This window comes from Lutra lutra, chromosome 8, assembly GCF_902655055.1.
Source record: "Lutra lutra chromosome 8, mLutLut1.2, whole genome shotgun sequence".
NCBI lineage: Eukaryota > Metazoa > Chordata > Mammalia > Carnivora > Mustelidae > Lutra > Lutra lutra.
In genome coordinates, this window is record NC_062285.1 from 133,851,184 (window position 1) to 133,874,630 (window position 23,447).

The following is a 23,447-nucleotide window of genomic DNA, read 5'->3' on the forward strand; positions in this document are numbered from 1 at the left end:
CCACTCTGGTGTGTGCTGCAGCCCAGGAGTGCAGATCCACACTGCTGAAGCTCTAGTTAAGACCCCTGAGTGGTTGCTAGGGAGGAGCCGTTCTCTGCTCCTGGAGTTGCCAAGGTGAGCACTGTTCATGGGGTTCTGTTACCTCACAGGGCTCCTAGGCCCACCCTAGGGAACTGAGGCCATGGAAAGCCGGTACTGGGGGGCGGGGGGCGGAGGGGATGAGGGAGAGTCTTCAGACATCATTCACTCTCTCATCCACTCAAAATGTTTCCTGGGCCCCCTACGTGTGTCAGGTTGTGTGTCAGGCAGTGAGGGCTTCAGTGCCATCAGATGGAAAGGAAGATCTTGGGACAACAAAGGACTGAGTTGAGAGCATGATGAGTTTTGTCTGGGGAAAAAAGGGCTCTCCGAAGGGCCATTTGAACTGGGCTTTGAAGGATGCATAGGAGTTTAACAGCTTAGAAGGGACTTGAATATTAAAGGTGTAGACGTGTTTATGACCATAGATACAGATCAAGAGGAGTGGGGAGGAGAGGGAAAGGTGCACCTGGAGCTCTCTGAGCTGGATCAGAGACTGAGCAGTAAAATGAGAACAGGATGGGTCAGAGAGAGTCTGCTCTCCCCCGTTTAAACCACGAAGGCTACTGAAGATGAAGAGCTCAGTGGCTTCTGCAGCTGGTGCCAGCAGCAACTCAGTCCTGTCTGGCTGTTGCTCAGCAGGGGCAGGGCTCTAGAGGCTGCCTCCTCATGCCAGCCTTCCAGGCGCTCCCCGGGAGGCAGAGACTGTGGTGACACTCAGGGCCCTTGAGTCTGGGCCTGCCACTTAAAAAAAGGGTGACTTCAGCTGGATTCTTTGGCTAATCTTTCCTTGCATGTGAAACAGACACAGCTCACCGCCAAAGGTAAGAATGAGGACAGAGCAAAGTCACTTCGCATTGCTTGCCACAGAGAGATGTCACCTGTAACTCACAGCTAACTCCGTAAGCGACTCATCAGCAAGGCATTCAGAGTACACCAGGCTCGCACCCCTTCAGCCATCTCCACCTGCCGCCCCGGTGCCCCAGCCCCCAGTCCAGACCACTGCCACCTCTTGCCTCCTCACTGGTCTCCTGGGATTGCTCGCACTCCCATATTATCTATTGCTGAGTGACATTACAGCAAACCTAGCAGCTTCACACATTCCCTAGGGCAGTTGCTGGGATCAGGGGTCTGGGCTGGATTCTCTGGCCCCTCGAGGCTAAAGCTGGCATGACAAAGACCTTATGGAGGCAGGAGGGGTCAGCTCTAGCTCTCTTCCATGCAGACCCCGCAGGCTTTCAGCCTGACCCAGTCTGACACCCAGTCTCTACAGCATTTACTGAGCACCTGCCCTCCCCAACGCCGGGCTGGGGACTGGAGCATGTCATCAACGGACTTGGTCCCTGGCCCTCAGTGGCCTTGTCTTGGCCCAGGAAGGCCGCCCAGTGGAAGCAGGGGACCCCCATTAGGTGAGGCCAGTGGGAAAACAGCCCTCCTAAGGCATGCCCAGACATTTGACAATGGGATGACCCTCTTTGTGCCCAGACTCGACGTAGACAAGGGCCCGAGCTTAGGATTTCATCTTAAATTCCAGCTTTGTCTTTCCCAGGGCGCCCAGTAAAATAAGCACTTTGAGCTGAGCCTGTGGAAAGCCAGTGCCCTCGGTCCTAACCACCTTATGAGTAATAGGCTCCCTGTTCGTCTCTCCTGCTCACGCGTGACCTGGGACAGAGGACTGCCCTCCCCTTGCTCATCACCCCCCACCCACGTCTGGGATCTATAAGTGATAAATCTTGTGACTTACCTTCTTTTGTGCCGTTCTATTGAAACTGCATCTTCCGTCAGAATAAACCCAGGGTTTTCACATTCCCAAGTGGGAACTCGGATGCTGAGGGGGCTACCTGCCCACCCTGTGGGGTGGGGGGTGGCTTGTGCCCCCTCATTCAGCAGATCGTAACCTGATGCTTCTTAATTCAGTACACCAGCTATGGGCCCCCCCAACACGTGGACCCAAAGGAAGGCTCAGAAAGCCTGTTTTTCCAGCCACGTGGGTCCTGTCTTCTACCATAGCTTCCCAGTGCCAGGGCTCTGGAACCTTCTCCCAGGGCTAAGGCTGCTTCTCCGGGCTCTCTTCATGTGTTCCCTGGAGGGTCAGGTGTGAGCCAGGAAGGACACCCCAGGAGGAGGTCATCTTCCTCAGGCCTGCTTCTGAGCATCGCCTCTTCCGAGAGGCCCCAGGGCCTGTACTGGGGGACACTGCTTTGGAAGCCCGGATGTCCCCCACCCTATTTCTCCTCCACCTACAGCAGGAACGGCTGGCACCCCAGCCAGCCTGTTTCAATTTTCTCCACCTTCTCCATCCCCCTTTCAGGTAGGTCCTAGTATGCTGTACCAGACATGGGACAACAAGTGGTTTCCTTTGCCAGAATAAAATAATAGGGTGGCATGCTCAGTGTGGCCTCCACAGCTAGGGGCCGCTCTGGAGGTTTGTGGCCTTAGCGGGTTCTAAGGAACATGAAGGAGCTGGGCGTATGGGGCACTGTTGTGAAACCCAGGGAGAGGCAGGCAAACACAGCTACTCAGAAAAGGCAGTTTATTCCAGTGTTTCAGGGGGAAAGGAAAGCTCTACATAGCGATTCTAAAACCCGGTCAGTGTCCTTTGCTAAAGAGGTACACACGACATGTCAGGCTGCGGTCACTAAACAGATGGGGGCTGCCTGCCAGGGAGGAGGCCCACCACTCAGGCTTTCTCCCGCTTCCACTGGGACACACGGGTCTCCGGGGGTGCCCGGCGGAACCACTCGGACCAGGAGCCATCGTAGACAGCCACATCCGGCTTGCCGCAGAGGTAGGCGGCCAGGGCGATGTGGCAGGCAGTGACTCCCTTCCGGCACGTGGCAATGAGGGGCTGCGCTAGGTTCACCTTCTTGGCCTCGAACATAGCACGCAGCTCCTCTGGGGTCTTCTCGAAGCCGTCCGCGGTCAAGAAGTCCATGAACGGCATGTTGACTGAGCCGCGGATGTGGCCCGGGTCCAGTCCTGGGCGCGGCAGAGGACAGAGGGAAGGACAGGTTTAGGAGCAGGAAAGGGGGTGGGGGCAAAGGGGGTGGGAACCACTGGGGCCATGGCCATAAGGATAGGGAGCTTCACACACAAAAGAACATCTTTGCCCTTCTCAGAGTTCAATTGAATCCTGGCCCAGCCCCCACGGAATGCTGGAGACTCAAGGCGAAGGGCTCCCTCCCCCAAAACCTGCCGTGAGGTTGGGATGTCCAACATCATCCCTGCTTGAGGGGACAGGGATGAGTCTCAGCTCTGCCATTTACCTGCTTTTTTATTAACATCTATCTTGGGCAAATGCTTCCCTTCTCTGAATCGGTTTTCTCATCTGTAGAATGGGCTCAATGGTACATACCTATCTCATAGGGTTATTGAGAAGCAAATGCTTCGTGCCGGGGCCAATTGCTAAGAACACAGCGGTGGACATGGTCCAGGTTCTCAGGAAGATTACGGTCTAGCAAGGAAGGCAGATGCTAGATGGATAACCACACGATTCATTAATATAATATAAATGCATAAAATAGAATGTCCATTTTACAGATGTAGACACCAAGGTTTGGCAGCATGAAATGGCTCACCTAAGGCCACATGGGGAGGCAAAGGCAGACCCAGGATTACACCAAGTCCTCTGATGTTCCTGTTAAAGAAAATGTGACCTGCTGCTAGACATAAGTTCGAATCCCAGCTCGGCTACTTACCAGAAGGGTGATCTTAAGCAAGCCATGTCACCTCTCTGAGCCTCAGTTTCCCCAGGGGTAAAATGGGAATGAGAGTCTCCATGGGCCTAGAGTCTCCGCGGGCCCAGGCTATTTTAAGGAGCAAAGCACCAGCTGCTGACCCTGGTCCATCCATGCTCAGATGCTGATGCTCCTGTCACTTCACGACCCACCCCGTGGGAGGGAAGGGGTGGGGGCAGTGTGGTCCTTTCAGGCCTTCCTAACTGAAAGTCTTGGAGAGAAGTAGAGTGGGGGTCTGAGCTGGCTCCAGGGTCAATTCTGGAATGGTCTTTCCTCTGCCAAATCTGGTTTCATAACAGTCTGCAGGGGTGGGGAGCAAAGAGTTCTGGGCCAAGGCCAGAGCTGGAGCTGCCTGCAAGACCAAGGTCTCAGTCTCACCCTGAGCATGCCAAAGGTCGCTCCTCTCTCCCTCAAGCACCCCACACCCTGGCAGACTTTGGATATGGGGAGTGGGGCCCAAGACAGATTTGAGCATCTCTTTGGGCTCCCCTTCCTCCAAAATTCCCCACTACGCCCCTTAAACCTGGACCATGGGACAGGGCAGGACCAGGGTGGGCAGCAGTGGGAGGGAGAGGACAGGACCAAGGCACACATTGGGGCAGGGTGTAGCCAGGAGGCCCTGAATCCCTGAGCCTCAGTCTTCTCATCTGTGAAATGGGACAGATAACCCCATCTACCTCTCAGCCTTATGGAGAAGACTAGCTACGGTAGGTAGAAGCCCCTAGTAACCCCGGGCACAGTCGGGGTACAACATGCCAGCAACATCCCAGTCCCGGGACCCTGAAGCCAAAGAGGCTTGCCAAATTCATGGACATGAGTCAAGAGATCCTTTAATTAAACAGATGTCCTAACTTAGAAACTACAGTGATTTCTTCCTGCTGTCATTTCATCTTTTGTGTCTGGAAATTTTAATCTGAGCCTGGATGTGTGCTGACCCTACCAATGAGGAACAACAGATCTGTTGGCTTCAAAGGCATCCTTTGCCAAGACACCCAACTTAAAAATCTTTCGGCATCTGGGCAGTGGACTGAATTTAAGTGCATTTGAAAGTGCAAGCGTTTGTTAAGTTCTGAATGTTGTTTTGTTTCTTTCCTCCCATCCTTGATGAAAATAGCTTCACTGCTTTCTTCTGACTACATAAAAGGCACCTCTTGGGAGCAAAGAAGTCAGGGTGGGGGGTTTCTGTGATGCGGGCTTCCCAAAACTGGGCCAGCCTCAGGAGGAGGGGGTCCTCCTCTCACCTCTGCCAGAGAGGGCTCAGGGCCTGCCTGAGGAATTTCAATGAGCAGGCTTTGACCGCCCGTGCGTGACAAGGGCCAAGATGAACCTAGCCCAGAGAACCTTGGAGAACAGCCAGCCGAAGGCAAGGCATGCGGGCCCAGAAGTGGGGGTTCCCGCTGCTTTTCCCACAACTCTGACCTCCACTGCAATTTCAAGGCTTTCTGCCACCCCCTCACCCCTACCAGCAGGCAGGCCACCATGCTCAGACCTCTGGCACCAGGCACCAGACAAAGGGTTAGCTCAAGAGCTTTGTCTTCCCAAATCCTCACAAAGCCGGATGATCCAGCTGATGGATCAAAAGGATGGAACAAAAGGAAACTTGGCTTAGGACACACAGGAGTGTGAAGTGAAGTCAGGTCTGTCTGACCCTAAAACCTGTGTTCTTGGGCTACCCTGAGCCTGTCTAGAAAAAGGAACTGAGGCAGAGAAATGGATAAGGTGAACTCTCAGGTTCCTCCCGTTCAGGGACCTGGGAATTTGTACTCCAGCTTTGGCCAAGAAGATGCCAGTGGTGGGGGATGGTCATCGAGAGGACGTGACCGCTGGTTCACCCAGGAGCTGGACCAGGGCCACTGGAGGTTCCTCTTCCACTTCCTTGCTCTTGGAGTGCACATTCTGCTTTCCTTCCCCGCGCCCAGAGGCTGCCCAAGGATTTGGCCTTGCGATAGTGATGTGGTGTTGAGACCAGCTGGACAGTGTGTATGGGACCAACCCCAGTTAAGGCGTCTGTATAAACTGTTGGGATCCGGTGGGTGGGTGTGGCAATCTCATGGTATGGCCAGCCAAAACAAGGCTTGTAAGTTCCCTTGCTTATGAAACCTGCCACCCAGTGATCTGGAGTGGCCTGCCCCTTTCTTCAGCCTCTGCCTGCCCTCTGCCTCTGGAGCTGGTTTCAGATTACCCCAGAGAGGCTGGGAACTAAAAGTTGACCAACCAGCCAGGAGACTAAAAAAGTGAGGCTTGGGAAAGAGGCATCCGTGAAGGAAACCTTACATCGGCCAGCGACCCCTATGTGGGGAGGGGTGGCTCATATGTTAGGGGATTATGGACCCCTGCGTGAGTCCAGGGACGCCTCCCAAGATTCTGGCTGCTTTCCTGTGCTTGTTTGAAACACTGTGCACAGCACTGCGGCAGAGAAATGAAATGAACGGTTGTCACAGGGCACTGGCCTCTACTGGGAGTGGTTCAGCAGGACACTGATGCCCAGCCAGAGGCTCAAAGTCAAGTTAGAAAGTTGGAAGAAGGGGCGCCTGGGTGGCTCAGTGGGTTAAAGCCTCTGCCTTCGGCTCAGGTCATGATCCCGGGGTCCTGGGATCGAGCCCCACATCGGGCTCTCTGCTCAGCCGGGAGCCTGCTTCCTCCTTTCTCTCTGCCTGCCTCTCTGCCTACTGGGATCTCTCTCTGTCAAATAAATAAATAAAATCTTAGAAAAGAAAAAAAAAAATTTGGAAGAAGAGCTGAGGTTAGAGAAGGCCATGCAGGTGTCCACTACTCTGCTGGCTTCGAGCAGGAGAGTAGAAATCGGCTGAAAACCTTGGCACACCTTTTTTTTTTTTTTTTCCCCCAAGGTGAAGAAGGCATGAGATGCTGTGGATTAAGACACAGGAACTTGTGACAAAAGCTGATTAGGGCACTGAGAGGTGGATTGCCAGGCAAGCAGCAACGGGAATGAAGAGGATGCTATGGGTGAGGGAAGTGGAGATCCCTCATGTCTTCCCGCCCCTAATACAAAGGAACATTTTTAATAGTAATTGCCCCTAAACCTAGGGAAAATTAAACCCAAAGTTGCAAATCTTATGTCTTTGAAATGTAAACACCCAGGAGATAACCAAAACAGTACTCAGAGACTGTAGCAAAAAATCTGGGGGTTGAGGGAGTACAGACTGTTCTAGAAGGTCCCTTGTCCAAAGACTAGCCCACATCTCCCCAGGATGACTTATTGAGGGCTAAGTTATGGGATCTCTGCCTGTATGTTTACATAGGCCTATATGTTAATATATGCTTTTTCTACCTCCTGAAGTTATTACCAAAATTAATCTGTAAAAGGGCACTATTTAATTAGCTTTAAAATAAACTGTGTATCAAAGTGAACTCATGTGAAACTGAAATTTAATTTTCTCTCATCTGCTATAATGGATAAAGTTTTCTTGGATGATTGGTCTGTTCTTGATGGGATCGTGAAAGTTTTTTCCTTGCCTTTTAGGTAACCTACCTAGAAAACAAAGATTCTGTGTTTTATCAAAGTAAGTTCTAAGTTTCATGCAGTCTTTACCAGGTCTTTGAATACCTAAGAAAACAAAGTCTTCTCTCTTAAAAGAGCTAAGTGTTCGGTTTTGTTTTGTTTTGTTTTGTTTTGTTTTTACAACTATGCAATTTCCCTATTTGCCTTTGAAGCCTTTAATTGTCATTTTGGTTAAATGGATAACTGAATGTTGCTTCACAACCATCCGTGATCCTACAAGAGCATGTATTTTAAAATCTTTTGGTATTTTTGACAAACTTCCCCCAAATCAAACTCTAAATGAAGCCTTACTGATCTTGAACTAACTTGGAGATCTTCCTGGATAGGCTCGAAAGATTCGTTTTTTTTCTTCTTGTAAGAGAGAAGTATTAAACTAATCAGACATTTCATACGTTAAATTACATGGGGAGTATCGTCAGTTGGAAGTAATGCTCATCCTTCCTTAGGAACTATTTATATGGAAGTTACTAATAGGAGTGCTCCAGAAAGTATATAAAATTCCTAAAAATCTGATATGTCCTGGTATCATGTTACCAACCATAATCTTGGTTTTTACTTTAAAATATCTATCACAAAAATAACCACATTCCCTTGTCAATTGCATGAGAATGAATTCTCGTTGGAGCATTTCCTGCAAAAGGAGATTCACAGGCAAGACGGACGAATAAAGATCATACCAGTGACCTGAGTAAGGATTAATTACATGGGATGGTATTCCGAGAACTGTCCCTACTCTCCTTCCTCACATCAGTAAAATGCACCCATTACATTGACGCTGTAATATTAACGTAAGCAAACTTTTATCTGCGGCGGGACATGCTGTAGGCTTTGCTGAACATCTGTGTGGGAAGAATGGTGGTGAACTTGCAGAAGATTCAAGGCCCAGGCACTGTGATCAAGTTTTTGGGAATCATTTGCTCAGGGAAGACACAGTTCTTCCTCGATGTTGTGACTGGTAAGATACGGATCCTTCCAACCCTCGAGAAGACGAAAGATCTATAGGCCTTTGTAGGGATGGTAGGGTTTTTGAGGACAGCGCTGCTGTCCCTTCTGCCACCTGGTAAAGAAATGGTGACTGGGGATCAGGGAGAAGGTAAAAATACTAATGACATGGTCAGTCTCTGGGCATTTCCAAAGCAAGGCTCTCATTGGAGTGAATGAGTCTGGGACTCTGGGAGACAGGGGTCAGGCACTGCGGCAGAGACAACAGGAGGGAGTACCCCTAAGATTTTGGTCCTAGCTCTGGATGGGGGCCAGACCTCTGTGTGCCCCCATAGACCACAGGCTCCTAACAGTGCCCACAGCGCACCTCCAGATGGAGACGCTCAGAGAGGAAGTGGTCATGGCAGCCAGTGGGCTGAACTCGTAGTCACTCCTGAGCCCTGGTCTTCAACCACATTAATGCTATAGTTTGGGCAATGGGGAGCTGAGGGGTGGATGACCATGAGTGGGCCCTTATGGGGTCAGGATAGATGAGGGATATTTGGGCTTGCCTGCAGGAGTCTGAGACAGTCTTCACGTTTCCAATTCCCAGCTCGTGAGGCACTGACACCCACCCCCTGGCAGTCAAGAAACTGATGCCCCAGCCCAGGTACGATCCCTATTGACTGGCTTCTCAGGACATAGAACAGGTTGGACGCATGGAACGATGCATCGCGTCCAGGTGGGTTGGCTTATAGCCAAGGATGCTGGCTTGACCCTGACATAGAGTGACTTGGTTAACGCAGTGACAGCATGTCCTGTGTCTTGTAAATGACACACAAGGCAACTGGCAAAGGGGCCTGGGGCCATTCACCAGAATTCCCAACTGGTGACCGATTGGCAGATCGGTTATGCTGCTCCCTCTCCCCTATGCCCGGTTTGCGTAGATACCACATCTGGTCTACCCCCAGCCTTCCCTGGTGACTACGAACCAGGCTGCCACCACGAGGGGATTAGAGAAACGGAACGTGGTGTTTAGCTACCCTCGTTGACTAGACAGCGACTGGGGGTCTTATTGCAAAACTGGGCAAAAGAACATGACCTAGAATGGAGGTCCCCATCTCTCCTATAACCTGCCAGCATGTTGGCTGATAAAAAGGAAAAATGAATATTAAAGCAGCAGATTCAATTATTCCTGGGTAAAACCACCTGGGCTGGGGGTCATTTAAAGCCGTGTCCCAGGCTTTCCTACATATGAACAATTAACTAGCAGGGACTGTTGCCCCATTACCCAGACTGGGGACCCTCGCCCAGACACCCAGCGCTATAAATGCATGGAAGTGGAGGGACATGTCCATTGTCCTGCTCCCTGCAGATCGACGTGCTGTACTGCTGAGAACAGAGCCCAGCACACATGGGCGAGGTGTCATCTGCTGGAATTTGCAATGAGACGCCCCACCAGGACAGGCGAGTGACTTCACGGGCCTGGGTGAGGGGGGAAGTGCTCCCTCTTCTTGGGGATCTCACGGTCTTGCCAGAAGGCGGACCTGCTAAAATGCATTACACCTGGAAGAGAATAGCACCATTGGAAAAGGGGAAGAGGTGGGGGGCCTGGGCTGTCCATCCTGCCCAAACGAGATTCACCCAGCAAGCCTCGAATGATGGCCAACAACACCTGTCCTTACTGAACACCAAACTATCCTCAGCAGGAAAAGCTGTCCTCCAAAGCAGGATGGTCTTAGACAACATCACTGCCGGGTAAGGAGCCACCTGTGCCGTTATCCAAACAGAATGCTGCTGTGTTCATATCTGATGAGTCTATTATATCACCTTTACTGAGCCATATGAGAGGGGCACATGGGTGGCTCAGTGGGTTAAGCGTCTGCCTTCAGCTCGAGTCATGGTCCCGGAGTCCTGGGATCGAGCCCGTCAGGCTTCCTGCTCTCTGCTCAGGGAGGCTACCTTTCCCTCTGTACTCTCTCTCTCTCTTACTTTCTCTGAGATAAATAAAATCTTTAAAAAATAATGATAATAAGTCACTTGAGAAAATAAGGGAAGGCCATGAATGATCCGACTCCCAGGTCAGGGGACTTCATAAATCAATGGTTTGGATCATGGGGCTCTTGATGGAAAATGTAACCTCTGATGGCGGCAGCACTGTCTGACTCTGTGTTTTCTCTTGTATGTGCCCGTATTTTCTCTTGCTGTGGCCTCTGCCTCCAACATAGAGAGCCACCATGGGAGCCACCAGCATGCTCATAAAGCCTCTTGCTGACTGTTCAGGGCACAGTGCAGAAGTGGGGAGGGGGTGACAGGTGTGACAGGTCCCCTAGGAGCCGACATGAGGGGTAGAATTTGGGGGGAGAGGTCGTGGAGAGGACATAACCACCAGTTGACCCATGAGCTGGACTGGGGCAACTGGAGATTCCTCTCCCCCTCCCATCCTTGGAATGTGCCTTCTGCTTGCCTTCCCCGCTCCCAGAGGCTGCCCCAAGGACACAGCCTTGAATGTGGTTCTGAGACCAGCTGGACAGCGTGTATGGGACTGACCCCAGTTAAGGCCTCCGTATAAGCTTTCAAGATCTGGCAGGCGGGTGTGGAAATCTCATCTTGCAGCCGGCCACCCAAGACCAGCCCTTAAGTTCCCTTATTAAACCTGCCACCAACCGACCTGGGGCGGCCTGCTCTTTCCTTGGTCTTTCCCTGCCCTCGGCATCTTGGGGCCAGTTCAGATTACCCCAGGAAGCTCCCAGCTCCTGAGGAGGCTGTGAACTATCCTCAGTAGGGGGTGGCGGGGTGAGCTGACATCTCTCAGGCCGCTGATCGGTGTGAGTTTTCCAGGCCAGGAAAACCCGTTTGGCTCTTTCTTGCTTTCCTCCTATAGATACAAAGCAATCCAGGGCGGGATGCCCCAGTGGGCAGCTCTGGGCCACTGGGAGGCAGCTCAGCACGCTTCCTGCCCCCATCCTACACCAGCCCTCAGCTCCGGGGAGGGAGGGACACAGGCAGAGGGGCCCCAGGATCCCAGGAAGCAACACTGCACTGTGAGGCTGTGACCTTTCCCCGCCAGGCCCTGTGTTCGCTTACACAGCAGTGGCCTTGGGAAACGGCCTCACTTTGAGGCCTGCCGACTGGGGTCAAATCTTGGCCACTCTGCCTCCTTAGAGAACCTTCTCCTCCCCTTTCCCACCTGCAAAGTGAGATCGGTCCTAACTCCCACGTTCCTCCCAGCACAGGGTGGCATCAAGGAATGAATATACAAAACAAAAACATTCTGCAGATGCAAGTGCCCATGAGGGGGTCAGTCTCCTCCCCCTTCACCCTCCTTGCCCTCGAGGCAGAGGCGGGAGGAAAAGAGAACAGGGCTTATACATACCCCGGTTGCATTTGCCGGCCACCTGCTCTGCTGGCTTCCCCCAGCGTTCTAGAAGGTGAGCATGCTCCTTTCATTAAGGAGGAAAGGGCCTGCCCTCAGCTGCCCAGGATGCAACTCAGATCTGTCTGACTCTTACCTTGGGCTTCTCACAAGCAGGACCAAAGGCACTGGGGCATAAAGCTGGGGTTGGGGAAGGTGCTTGTCTCGGTGTCAGCAGGGAGCAGCCATCGGGAGTCCAAGGCTCACTCCCAGCTCCTCTACCAGGACGTTCTGCCAACCACACAGCCCCTGGGGCTTCCGTCTGGACCGCTGACCCCACGCCAAGCTGGGCACCATGAAGTCAGAGAGCCCCACGTGCCTCCGTGCTCCCAAAACGTGTTGTTCTGTTCGGGAGGCCGGCAAAGCCTTTTAGGGAAGAAGTGCCACGCCCCAACGTTCTAGACGGCCCAGCCCTCCGCACGGCTTCTACCTTTCTCAAAACACCCTTCCAGCCACTGCTGCATTTAAATAAATACACAGCCAGGTGGGCAAGGCTGGCATTCCTCTTCTTGTTTTAAAATAAGGGAACGCAGAGAGGTCAAGGAATTGACTGAGGTCTCACCACAGAAGAGGGGCTGACCTCCCAGGAAGAAGCATCCATGCTCCCTGGGACCCAGGATCTGGAGGCGGTAGGAGGTAGGGAGAAGGGCGATGGGGAGGGACCCCTCTCTGAGCCTCAATGCCCTCATCCTAAAATAGGAGTGAGGAGATGGGATCTGACCTCTTGGCTTATTTTCAGCTTGCTCAGGGCAAGCCAAGTAGGAGCTAAGGGAAACAACTCTACCATTCCTCCCCATGATGGCAGCGTAAGTTCCAACGAGGGAAGGCATCTTGGACCAAGGCCAGGAGGGGGTCTGTAGGAGGTCCGTGCTGGAAGTCTCTGATTCTTCAACTCCAGGCCTCCAGAGAGCAACATGGGCAGGAAACACATGGGGCCTGGGGAGAGCCATAGCTGTGCCATGAACTAGCCACAGGGCCTTGACCTGCCACTTCCTCTGTGTGCCTCAGTTTCCCTTCTGTCCGATGAGGTGACCTCTCAGGACCTCCAGCTCTAAGAATGTCCAGAACTGTTTTCACAGCATCCTCACCCTCAGAGGCACAGACAGGAAGAGTAATTTTTCAACAAGTTAGGAAAAATGTTGCACTGGACTTAGGTTCTGCAGACCGTGCCCAAGGACAGAGCACAGAGCTAGGAGGTGTTGGCCACTCCCAGGGCTCGGGTCAGCCTGGAGTGGCTCCCACAGCAGTGAAGCAGGAAACCCAGCCAGAGTGATGGTGAGACTTCTAAGGTTCTCTGTTAGGAGATTCTAGAACTCAGCACTTCCTCTCCTGAGACTCCACCCACCCCCAGCAATGTGGAACCCTCCCCACCTCTCCTTTGTGCGCTGGACAGGAAGAGTCATCTCCCTGTGGATGCCTGGTTTGGAGTACTAGTATGAAACTTGTCAGCACTGGGTTAAATCTCAACTCTGCCACTTAACTGAGCAAGTAACTGAAGGTCCTCCCATCTTTGTTTCCTCCTCTCTAACATGGTGTATTATAAGCTTTCTTGGATGAGTTAATGCGGTGTTGAGGGCTTAGCATGAAATAGTAGCTAATTTTATAGCTCTGCAAACAGGCTGCAGCTGTTTGGAAAGGTCAGGGGGTCGAGGGAGCTGGAAGCAGGGTGGGGGGTGCTGCCGGCAGGGCATTGTTGATGTCTACGCGGGTTTTCTGGGAAACTAAGGGAGGCCCCTAGGAAGCTAGGTGTCCTTGAGAGCCTCTGTACAGAGACACATGTGTAAGCTCATGGACACACCTTTGGGCATGTCCAGGAGCCATGCCTGGGCATGGATGTGGGTGGAGATGTCACCGGTCACCTCTGCTGATGCCACCCCATAGGGATGCTAGGTTGCTTGTTAGCACGCGGCTATGGGAACACAGAGGTAGGTCCTTGAGCATCAAAGCAGAAATAGCTCTTAGCTTTGGCTCTGCTCTCTCATTTCACAGATGCAGACCGGGACTTACCTATGGGGTGGGGGGGGGACTGAAGTCAACCCCTGGAGAGGTCCCAGACAACCTTATTCCCCATCATTGCATGGGGGCATCACTCCCCGGGAGCCACCCACCCCCCAGGACACCTACCTACTGCGTCGGGCTCTGGCTCAGTGCCCAGGTACCGTCCTTGGGACCGTGAATCCACCAGCTGGAACCTCTTAGACTCGAGGTTCTCCAGCACCTGCTCGTAGGTTTTGAGCAGGGAGCGGTCCAGGGTGGCTTTGAAGACGGCAGGCTCTGGGCGTGAGGGCTCCGATGTCACTGGGAGGCCCTCCTTCATCCAGTTTCGGAAGCCGCCGTTGAGCACCGACACGGTGCGGTGGCCAAACACACGGAACATCCACCAGACCCGGGGCGCGTAGAAGCAGCCCAGGTTGTCACCGTCATACACCACCACGTGCGTCTGGTTGCTGATGCCCAGGCGGCCCACGTAGTCGGCGAAGTGGGCCTCGCTGGGCAGCATCATCTCGTAGGGCGACTCTGTGTTCCGGCACTCCTCTATATCAAAGAAGGAGGCGCCGGGCACATGACGCTCGAGGTACTCCTTGCGGGCCTCGCGGGTGCCCGGCGAGTACCAGGATGCGTCCAGCACCCGTAGGCCCGGCCCCAGCTTGCCAGCCCGAACCGACTCCGCCAGCCACTTGGTGGAGACCAGCGCCCGGTAGAGCACCTGATGAACCATGGTTTCAGCTCTGCGCATCACCTGGCGCGGGTGGAAACCAGGAAAGAGAGCGGCATGAGGTCCGGGTGTACAGCGGGGCGGGGTCTGGGAGGAGCTTTTTCCCAGCGCACTCCCCGGGGGTGGTGTGTTCGCTGCAGCCCAGCAACCCAGCCGCGGCGCTCGAGGCACGCTGCGGGAGAGGTCTGCCTATTCGGCCCAGGAAAGGCCGCTCCGCCCCTCCCTGGGGCCCCGCCCCGCGCAGAAGGGGGCGGGGCGCGAGCCTCGGAGCGCCCCAGAAGGGGGAGCTGGCGGGGAGGGCGCCGGGTCCCGGGAGCTAGGGTTCTCGTCCTCGGGATCCTGCCAGAAAAGAGCGGCGAAAAGATGCCCAGGACAGGGGAGAGGGGACCTGTTGAATTTGGAACCCCCTTGGCTGGGAGGGGAGAGGAGAGGGAGCCCGGGGGAGGGGTCGCTGCGGCTCGCACACGCGCTCGCCCGAACCTCTGGCGAGCCCCCCACGGCCAAGCTCGCCCGCCTCCAGAACGCCCGCGCCCAGCCCCAGCTCGGTGCCCTCTGCCCCTGCTGGGTCCGAGGTTCCCCGGGCACCCTGCCCCGCTTTCGCCGGGGGGACCCTTCCCGAGGTCGCAGGGGCCAGACCGGTGGCCCAATCCCGAGCGGCCCGGGCGCCTGGCCGCCGCCCCACCCGGCCGCACTCACTCGCCCTCGCCGCCGCCCTGGCGCTCGTCCCTGACCGCTGGAGAAGTTGGCTGGTTCGAACCCGGAGCCCACACCTCCCTGGCCGGCCTGCACCATCGCGCGGCCGCCGGAGGGGGGTACGGCGCGCCGTCCGGCAGATCCCCAGCCTCGCGCCGCGCCGCCCCGCCGCGCCCGCCACCTGCCGCCCCCTCACAGTGCATCGCACCCCTCCGACCCCGGGGACCCTCCAGGGGGGCGCGGGGCCGACGCGGGGCGGGGCGCGGCGGCACGGGTGTCCCCCCCGGGCCGGCGAGTGGAAGGCGCGGGCAGCGGCGGCTCCAAGTGGCCGCGGCGGTGGGCTGTGCCCGAGTCTCCTCCCTTTGGCCGGTCGCAGGTTGGTGGCGGGAGGAGGGGACGGCCTCGGGAACGGGGAGGGGGCGCCCTGTGCTGGGGCCATGACCGATCCCGGAAGCCCGGAGCCCGAGACCCGGGTAACTGCTGCGGCATCGCACTTGCCTTTCTTTAGGGGGAGGTCGATCATTGGGGTGCGCGGCGCGGAGCTCCCCCGCGGGGTCTGAGCGGAGTAGAGGGCTGCAGTCTAGGAGGGAAGGCGCGCCCCTGGGTTCGCCCTAAGCATGGCTGTCCGCAGGCCGCTCCGGGTGGCCTGTTCCGTGGCCTAGGCGTGAGCGGCAGGTGGGAAGCTGGGGTAGGGGGGTGGGGTGGGGGTGTCGGGTCAGCTGGTGTCACCCGAGAGAGCAAGAGGGAGGGGGGAGGACTAATAAAACCCCACAGAGAGGCCAGGGAGACAATGCCAAGTGACCCAGAGGCTCCAAGGGAAGTAGCTGGAAAAGAACTCTCTGGAGTGAAACGAAACTAGCCTTGGTCAAGGCCTGCTCCGTGAGCACGTTGCTTCTAAGGTTTTACTGACTTCTCACAACAACTTTGCCGTGCAGGCCAGAAACTTATTTAAAGACCAGAAAGACAGGCCTAGTGAGTTACCCCAGGGGCTCACAGTGGGGTTGAGACCCCCACCCCCTCGCAGTTGTTAATCTCAGATCTGAAGCCCAGTGGCCTGCCTGCTGCCTTTGTTTACCTGGCTCACCCCCAAAGCCTCATAATTTAAAAAAAAAAAAAAGCCTTTCTTTTTAATGAATCTATTTGATCGTAAGTTTGTATCATTACATTTTTTAACAATGGCTGTGTTTTACAACCACTTCACATCATTCCTGAAAAGGGAACCACTGTTTCCTCCAAGCTGGTGGGCCACCCCTGCTCCCTGCTCAGCGTTTTGCATACAGATGTGTGACATATGCCTGGAATGCTTTTCTCATCCCCCCTCTTTAAAAATTCTTTTTACTCTGAAGTCATCATATCCTCACATTGGCAAATGCAAACTTTGACAAGCATTTCCATGGAGAATCTTCTCGTGTTTGGCCCTGCCCAGGCTTCCCCTAGTGTAGGTGTGTGTGCTCTTGAGATGGGCCTGGGGCTGTCCCGTGTGTCCTGGATTCCTTCAATCCCAGAGCATCTGCAGGGGGTCAGGCCTGGCCAGCACCCAAAGGCCCTGATCTGCGCCCTTCAGTGACACACAGCCCGCTCTTCCAGACCCTCCTCTGCCTCCTTCAGGCCTATGGGACAACTGCCAATCAAGGGGGGAGGGGCTGCGGGATAACCTCAGACCTCTGAAGTCCCACCCAATCCTGAAACTAAGATTCTAGACATGCTGCTGTTGTTCAAAGTCTACCAGTGAGAGTAACTTCTCAGAAATAATAGGATTTTTATTAAGCCATTTTAAAATATTTTTTAATTATCTTTTTTATTAAGCCATTTTAAACGATGATTAAAACCAGCCAGTGCAATGGCTTATGATGGCTCTCAACACTCATTGTTTAATCTCCACTGTAAGGGCTGAAGGTTGGGCACCCACAGATGCTGGAATCACCCCTTAGCCAAAGCCCCCTTGGCGGCCTCCTTATCCTGAAAGTCTAGCGATAGTTTCCTGGGTCCCTGAAACCGTCCTCCAGGAAGACTTCCCATCCCTTCTGCTTCCGCCCTAGGCTTGAGGTTGTGGCCCCTCCGTGTTCACTCTGAACTCCAGACTTTCCTCGATGATGCTGTCCTCTGAGCAGGCCTGTGGCCTGTCTTTACACCAGGCCCGGCAAAATCGAGAGTTTCTCAGTGTCCAGCACAGGGCCTGGCCATGTGGGTAGAGTGACTTCCTAAAAGCCAGAGGAGTGTGGGAGGGGCTGGGGCACAAGGTGGAAGTCCAGCCTCCAGAGCCCAGCTCTGGCATCAGATCCCGAGGCTGCCCGTGACCAGCTGTGTGAGCAAGGGCAAGGCACTCCCATCTCTAGTCGCCTCCTGCAGAAAACAGGCGTCCTCACAGACCTACTCTAAAGGCTGCGGTGCTGAGCCTGGGCCGGGGCCCACAAAGCATCTGTTCTTTACCGCCCCCCCCACCGTGGCAGGACTGCTGGGTATGGATCTTAAGGTGGTGCCCTGCTGAAAGGGGAAGGGGGGCCAACCTGCCGCTCACCTGGTCACATACCCCGGCGGAGGGGGCACCTTTCTCGGACCTGCAGGAAGCCATCTAATGGACCAGGGGCTGTTGGACAGGGACTCAACATGTTCAGAGCATCCTGACCCCAGAAGGCAGTGACTTGGCTTGTCTTGGGCTGGTGTACTCTTAGCTGCTGGCCCAGCAGGGGAGCGGCGGGAAAAGGGGGTGAGGCAGGACCACTGTTGTAGCTGCTGTATGAACGTTCAGAGACAAAGTTCAGGCTCAAGGGGCCAAATCTGCCCTTGCAGGGCCCCCGGAGCCTGCACAGTGCTTGCCTGTGAACATGTGGAGTCCGGGGTCCGACTGCCTGGTGTGAGGTCTTTAGCCGCCAACCTTGGCCAACTCAGTGCACTTACGTGACCCTCAGTGTCACCCTCTGTGAAACAGAATGTTGCTAGCCTTCTTGGGGCCACTTGTTCCACTAATTAATTGAGAGCCTACGCTGTGTCCTGTGTGTTCTGAGGTATTGTGAGATTAAATGAGGCTCAGGAGTCCGTAAATCCCAGCCACTATCCCCATGAAGCTGCTTGTATAAACGTTTGATGAATGAACGAGAGAATGAATCCCACCAGGGACCTTGGGTGGCAGGCGAAGCAGAGCTGCATCTTGGGGAGGGGCTGAAAATTGGCCCCTACCTGCCCCTTCCTACCCCTACCTACCTGTCTTGAGCCCAGGCAGGTAGGGGCTCCTCCCCACCTCACCTCCAGCCAGCAGCGGTGAAGGGCAGGCGGTGCCCTGGAAGGGGTCAGGGTCATTCTGTTGCTCTGTGCTGTGTCTGTGTCCTCACGGGGGGAGGGGAGGAGAGGCCCCGGGATCGAAGTCTGCACCTGGGTTCACCTGGGCTCACCACCGCGGCTTTTCTGTGTTCCCTGGACTCTGCCCTCCCCGGGGCTCCACCGCCCCTGCGGGCTAGGGCCGGCCCCAGCGGTGCAGGCGGTTTCCAGCCATCCAGCCGGCCTCTTCCTCAGTTCCCTCCTGACATTCTCCCTCTCTCCCAGGCCTGCAGCCCCCGTGTCGCCACCGCCACCATGGCCCCACAGCAGCTGTTCCGCGCGCTCGTGTCAGCGCAGTGGGTGGCCGAGGCACTGAGGGCCCCTCGCGCGGGGCAGCCCCTGCAGCTGCTCGACGCCTCCTGGTACCTGCCCAAGCTGGGTCGCGACGCGCGACGCGAGTTCGAGGAGCGCCACATCCCCGGCGCCGCCTTCTTTGACATCGACCAGTGCAGCGACCGCACGTCGCCCTACGACCACATGCTGCCCAGCGCCGCGCACTTCGCTGAGTACGCTGGCCGCCTGGGCGTGGGCGCCGCCACCCACGTCGTGATCTACGACGCCAGCGACCAGGGCCTCTACTCGGCACCGCGCGTCTGGTGGATGTTCCGCGCCTTCCGCCACCAGGCCGTGTCGCTGCTGGATGGCGGCCTCCGCCACTGGCTGCGCCTGGGCCTCCCGCTGAGCTCGGGCAAAACTCGCCCCGAGCCCGCCGAGTTCCGCGCCACGCTCGACCCCGCTTTCATCAAGACGTATGAGGACATCAAGGAGAACCTCGAATCCCGACGCTTCCAGGTGGTAGACGCCCGTGCCGCGGGTCGGTTCAGGGGCACCGAGCCCGAGCCTCGAGACGGTAACAAACCTGCGCGAAGGGGCGGGTGATCAGCTCTGGCGCGGGCCCAGGTGTGCCCAGAGCTCTGCCTCTTCCTTGCCTTTAAGGACATCGCGTGGGGTGGAGTCCTGAGATTAGGGTTCTAGTTGCCTCCCTCCATAAGCTTCAGTGGCTTTATTCCTGAAGAGTGCACAGTAGTACTCGCCCCATCCCCACCCTCACCCGTGTTGTGGGCAGTGACTACCCCAAACTCACCAGGAACCCAGGGCTCCCTGGATAAGAGGAAGAAACCAAACAGCCCTACCCCAATTCTGCGGAAGTAGGGGCGTCTCTGCGGAATCGGAGGGGTGGCAGGCCCAGTTTCGGAAAAGCCCAAAGGGATGGGGTTTGATGGGGTGTATGCCATCCTGCTGGAGACGAAGGCAGACAGGAAGGGGAGGAGTCTGGGGCGGGGAAGTGAGTGGAACGTCCCTGGGAGGGACCAAGGCTTGCAGAGGGCAGGAAGGAGGGGGCACTAAAGAGAGAGAGGGAGGGATTGCTGCCCCAGGCTGGAAAGAAACTGAATAGAGGCGGTTGCTGGCCTGAGTGGGGGCCGAGCCTATGAGCTGGTTCCCCAGGAAAGGAGACTGCAAGAAAGCCCTCTATCGGGGGACAGGGGTCCCCACAAACGAGTGGGTCAATGGCCATGTTGGTGTGAACCTTTCCGTGATTCAGAGAGGTGGGTGCTCTCACTGGACAGAGGAGGAAACGGTGTCTCAGGATGGCTACCTTGTTCTAGGTCAGGAGGCGGCCCCGGGTGGGGCGGGGTGGGGGGGATTTGAGGCAGTTCATTTAACTCCCGTGAGCAACCAGTAATCACCCAGCTCTTCCTCTGCCTGTGTTCTTTGGGGAGGATGCAAAGAACTTGCCACTTCCCCTGGGAGCCTGTCCCTGAATTGCCTTCCCCATGCCCCTGAGTCAGGCCTGGGGGACCATGAGGGTCAAATGTCAAATGAGAACAAATGGATGAAATGCTCAGCTCCCCGTCTCACACATAAGGGGCACGAAGAGATGGGAGGTGACAGAGTGACTGTGTGCTTCTGTGGTTATAACTCTTCCCAGAAGTGCTTAACGATGCCTCAGTCCTGCTTGGTCATCCGCAAAGTGGGCTCATCTGTAAAGTGGGCAATGATGGGACGCCCCTAGCAGGCTCGTTGTGGAGCTGGACTGAACCAGCGCATGCAAAGGCTGGATCTAGATCAGTGGCAGACATCCCTTCATGGTCATTGTTCCCGCTACACGGGCTGAGAGCTGGACAAGCATGCCCCTCAGTGAGGGGCCCTGTCGGTCGGATAGTGTAGGGGGAAGCATGCTTTGCTTGGTGGGGATTCAAGGCACAGGGACAGCCCGGCTCTGACAGTGACCAACCCAACTGGAGAGCTTGCTCTTCTTGCTTCCTCGCATTGGTCTCTATGTGATGTCTCCCATTGAGCTGCTTCCGCACCTTCGTGGGGAGGCACGGTGCACTCCCACCTCCCTGTGGACCTGGAGCGCTGCCTGTATGCTAAGTCCTGCCAATAGCTACTCATACGGGTCCGCAGCTCCCTGGAGGAGTGTCTCCCCACTGCAGGGGGAAACCGGGACAGAAGTCACCAGTCTAGAGCCCCACCCCAGTGGCATTCAGTCTTGATTTTTGAATCATGGGCTGTAAGGGTTGATTCTGTTGCAAATCTCAGTTCTTGGCGTGAAAATGGGGATATTAGTGACACCTGCCTCATAGGGGATGGTAAAAGCAAAGTGATTAGGTTTAAGGGGGGGTGACCCTCTCAGTGAACGGCTCTCTAGCCTTGCCCAGATTCCACGTGCTATGATCGAAGTGATCTTTTGAAAATGGAAATCTGGTTTCTGCTTGTAGTCATGGTCAAAGCTCTATGTCTTAATCAAGGTGGTTCCTCTTGGGCCTTAAGCCCCTCTGTGTCTGTGCTTTTGCCCAGTGACCTTGAACCCCTCTAAACACCATGTGATTTCCTGCCTCCTCTGATTCCCTCCCCCTTTCCCTAGTCTGGGGTGCTCTCAGACCCACTGCCCAGACCTGTCCATGTGACAGACCCCTACTCACTCGCAGCGCCTTCTCAGAGAAGCTTCCCTGCCTCCCCGCCCCCATGGCCTGGCGTTAGCAGCACCTGCTCTGGGGCCTCTCTGACCTGGGCAACTGAGTCTGTGTGCCTCAGTCTCCTCTTCTGTGTAAAGGGTGGGGGCGGGGGGCAGGGGTAGTCATTTCTGTCCTGTAGAGTTTGGGGGAGTATTAAAGGAGAAGATACAGTGGAGGGGCTCTGAATAGTGTGTGGCACAAAGTAAGTGTTCAGTTCAAGGATTATTGTTTCTGTTAATATCTTTTATAATATGTCCCATGACATCCTTGGGCCTTTGTAACACTGCTCATCGGTGTAATGGCTCAGCGATGCCTGTCCACCCGGCCCAATCCGTTCCTTTACTGCAAAGGCAAGGAGTCCTAGCCAGGCGGAGGGCTTGTTTATCTTTGTTCCCCTCCACCGTCATGCCCCCAGCACATGGGTGATCAGGAATCCAGGGGAAGAGTGAGACTCTGGTGGGGTCCGAGTCGTAGATCCCCATTCCAGCCAGGCCTGGCACAGTACCAAGCCTCAGCATGCGCATCTGTAAACTGGGGATGCCTGTAAGTGGTATCTGGGTTTTCTGGGGGTGAGGACTGCGTGGGGCAGTGCGTGTAGAGAGGGTTCAGTGCTGTGGCTGCCTGGGAGGCTCTCATACTGCAGTGGCCGTTTCTCATACGCCCTTGTCCTTGTCCCCACCTTCCTGCTGTCCTGCTGCAGGCATCGAACCCGGCCACATCCCCGGCACAGTGAACATCCCCTTCACGGACTTCCTAACCAAGGAGGGCCTGGAGAAGAGCCCCGAGGAGATCCACCGTCTGTTCCAGGACAAGAAGGTGGACTTGTCCCAGGCACTGGTGGCCACATGTGGCTCTGGCGTCACAGCCTGCCATGTGGCTCTGGGGGCCTACCTCTGCGGCAAACCTGACGTGGCCATCTACGATGGCTCCTGGGTAGAGTGGTACATGCGCGCACAGCCAGAGGAAGTCATCTCCGAGGGCCGGGGGAAGACCCACTGAGACTAGGCAGGACACAGGGAGCTCTGCCCAGCCTCCTTGTTGACTCTGCTCTGACCAAGTGTGTGTTTCTTCCTGCGAGCCAGGTGGCACGTTAGGGGGACATCCCCAAGGCCAGGAGTTCCGTTGACTTGTGGGCTCCCAGTGGAGGCAGGAGAGAAGGTGGTGGTGGGCACTGGGGGAGCAGCTGCCCCACACGCCAAGTGGGGGCCCTCCCTTGTTTCACTGTTGAGGAAATAAAATAGCCAAGGGCTAAATCTTTCTAACTGGGGGTCTGCCTGGTGTTCCTGATGAGTCGACGGTTCTAGCATGCCCAGCAAAGGGAGCTCCGCGGAGCCTGAGGGATTTGGGGATCGCTTCCCTGCCTTCCGAGCAGGACAGGAGCCCCAGGACCCTTCCATTCCTGTGACCAGAGTGCCCCCAGCAAACTGTCTTCCACCGCGTAATGCTGGGGGTCTCACTGCTGGCTTCCGGGCCATTTAAGATGAATCTTGCTGTGATATGTCTAGAGTGCCACCCATAGGCCCACCCAGGTCCACAATGCTTCCAATGTCAAGACAGAGATAGGTCTAAACGGGCAGGAGGCTGTACCGCACAGAGGAGGCCTGTCCCAGCCCCACCGGGATGTTCAAGAGAGGGGTTAAGTTCATCCAGGTTGGAGTTCAGCCACCTGGGTTCCCACACTTGGAGGCTATCCTCTGGAGCAATGGGGCAGGGGGGGTGGGGGGGTTGCCAGGGGGTTTGATCCTTTCTGCTCAAAGGAACACCTCTGCCCCCAGGCTTGCCTCCCGTAGAGGCTCTGTCCTCCTCCTTGCATTTGTCCTTTGTGCTGAGATGGACATGGTGTCTGAGAAAGCCCCAGGTGGCCCCTGCCTGAAGTTGGGTCACATCTCCCCATCTCTAAGCCCCCAAGGCACCCCTCAGTAGCAAAGAGGCAACATCGGTTGGTATTGGGGAGAACCCCAGAAGAACAAAACCAGAGAAGACAGTGACTTACCCAAGGGCACATGATGGATTTACCACAGAGCTGGACCAGACCCAGGTTTTCTGACTCTGAATTTACTCTTCTTTGTACCTGCAATCCCCATCCCAC

General features: G+C 55.5%; 2 protein-coding genes across 6 annotated transcripts; one reads left to right on the forward strand and one right to left on the reverse strand.

The window, feature by feature from the left end:
- Window positions 1–2,594: 2,594 nt before the first annotated feature.
- On the reverse strand, window positions 2,595–15,714 carry TST (thiosulfate sulfurtransferase). Of its 2 annotated transcripts, none has more exons than XM_047739793.1 (3): window positions 15,582–15,714; window positions 13,799–14,414; window positions 2,595–3,057 (listed from the first exon to the last, which is right to left on the reverse strand). In XM_047739793.1, exons 2-3 carry the CDS (start codon window positions 14,409–14,411, stop codon window positions 2,759–2,761), a joined length of 912 nt encoding a protein of 303 aa, XP_047595749.1. In that variant the 5' UTR covers window positions 14,412–14,414; window positions 15,582–15,714; the 3' UTR covers window positions 2,595–2,758. The 2 variants fall into 2 exon arrangements, with proteins under 2 accessions (XP_047595749.1, XP_047595748.1); XM_047739792.1 differs by lacking the exon at window positions 15,582–15,714 and adding an exon at window positions 15,087–15,200.
- On the forward strand, window positions 15,328–22,620 carry MPST (mercaptopyruvate sulfurtransferase). 4 transcript variants are annotated; one of them, XR_007129248.1, is made up of 4 exons: window positions 15,506–15,556; window positions 18,624–19,248; window positions 22,059–22,434; window positions 22,466–22,620. XR_007129248.1 is itself a non-coding variant. In XM_047739797.1 (3 exons), exons 2-3 carry the CDS (start codon window positions 18,654–18,656, stop codon window positions 22,355–22,357), a joined length of 894 nt encoding a protein of 297 aa, XP_047595753.1. In that variant the 5' UTR covers window positions 15,328–15,459; window positions 18,624–18,653; the 3' UTR covers window positions 22,358–22,620. The 4 variants fall into 4 exon arrangements, 3 of the variants coding, with proteins under 3 accessions (XP_047595753.1, XP_047595750.1, XP_047595752.1); XM_047739797.1 differs by lacking the exon at window positions 15,506–15,556 and adding an exon at window positions 15,328–15,459 and having other exon boundaries at window positions 22,059–22,620; XM_047739794.1 differs by having other exon boundaries at window positions 15,439–15,556; window positions 22,059–22,620.
- The last annotated feature ends 827 nt before the right edge of the window (window positions 22,621–23,447 follow it).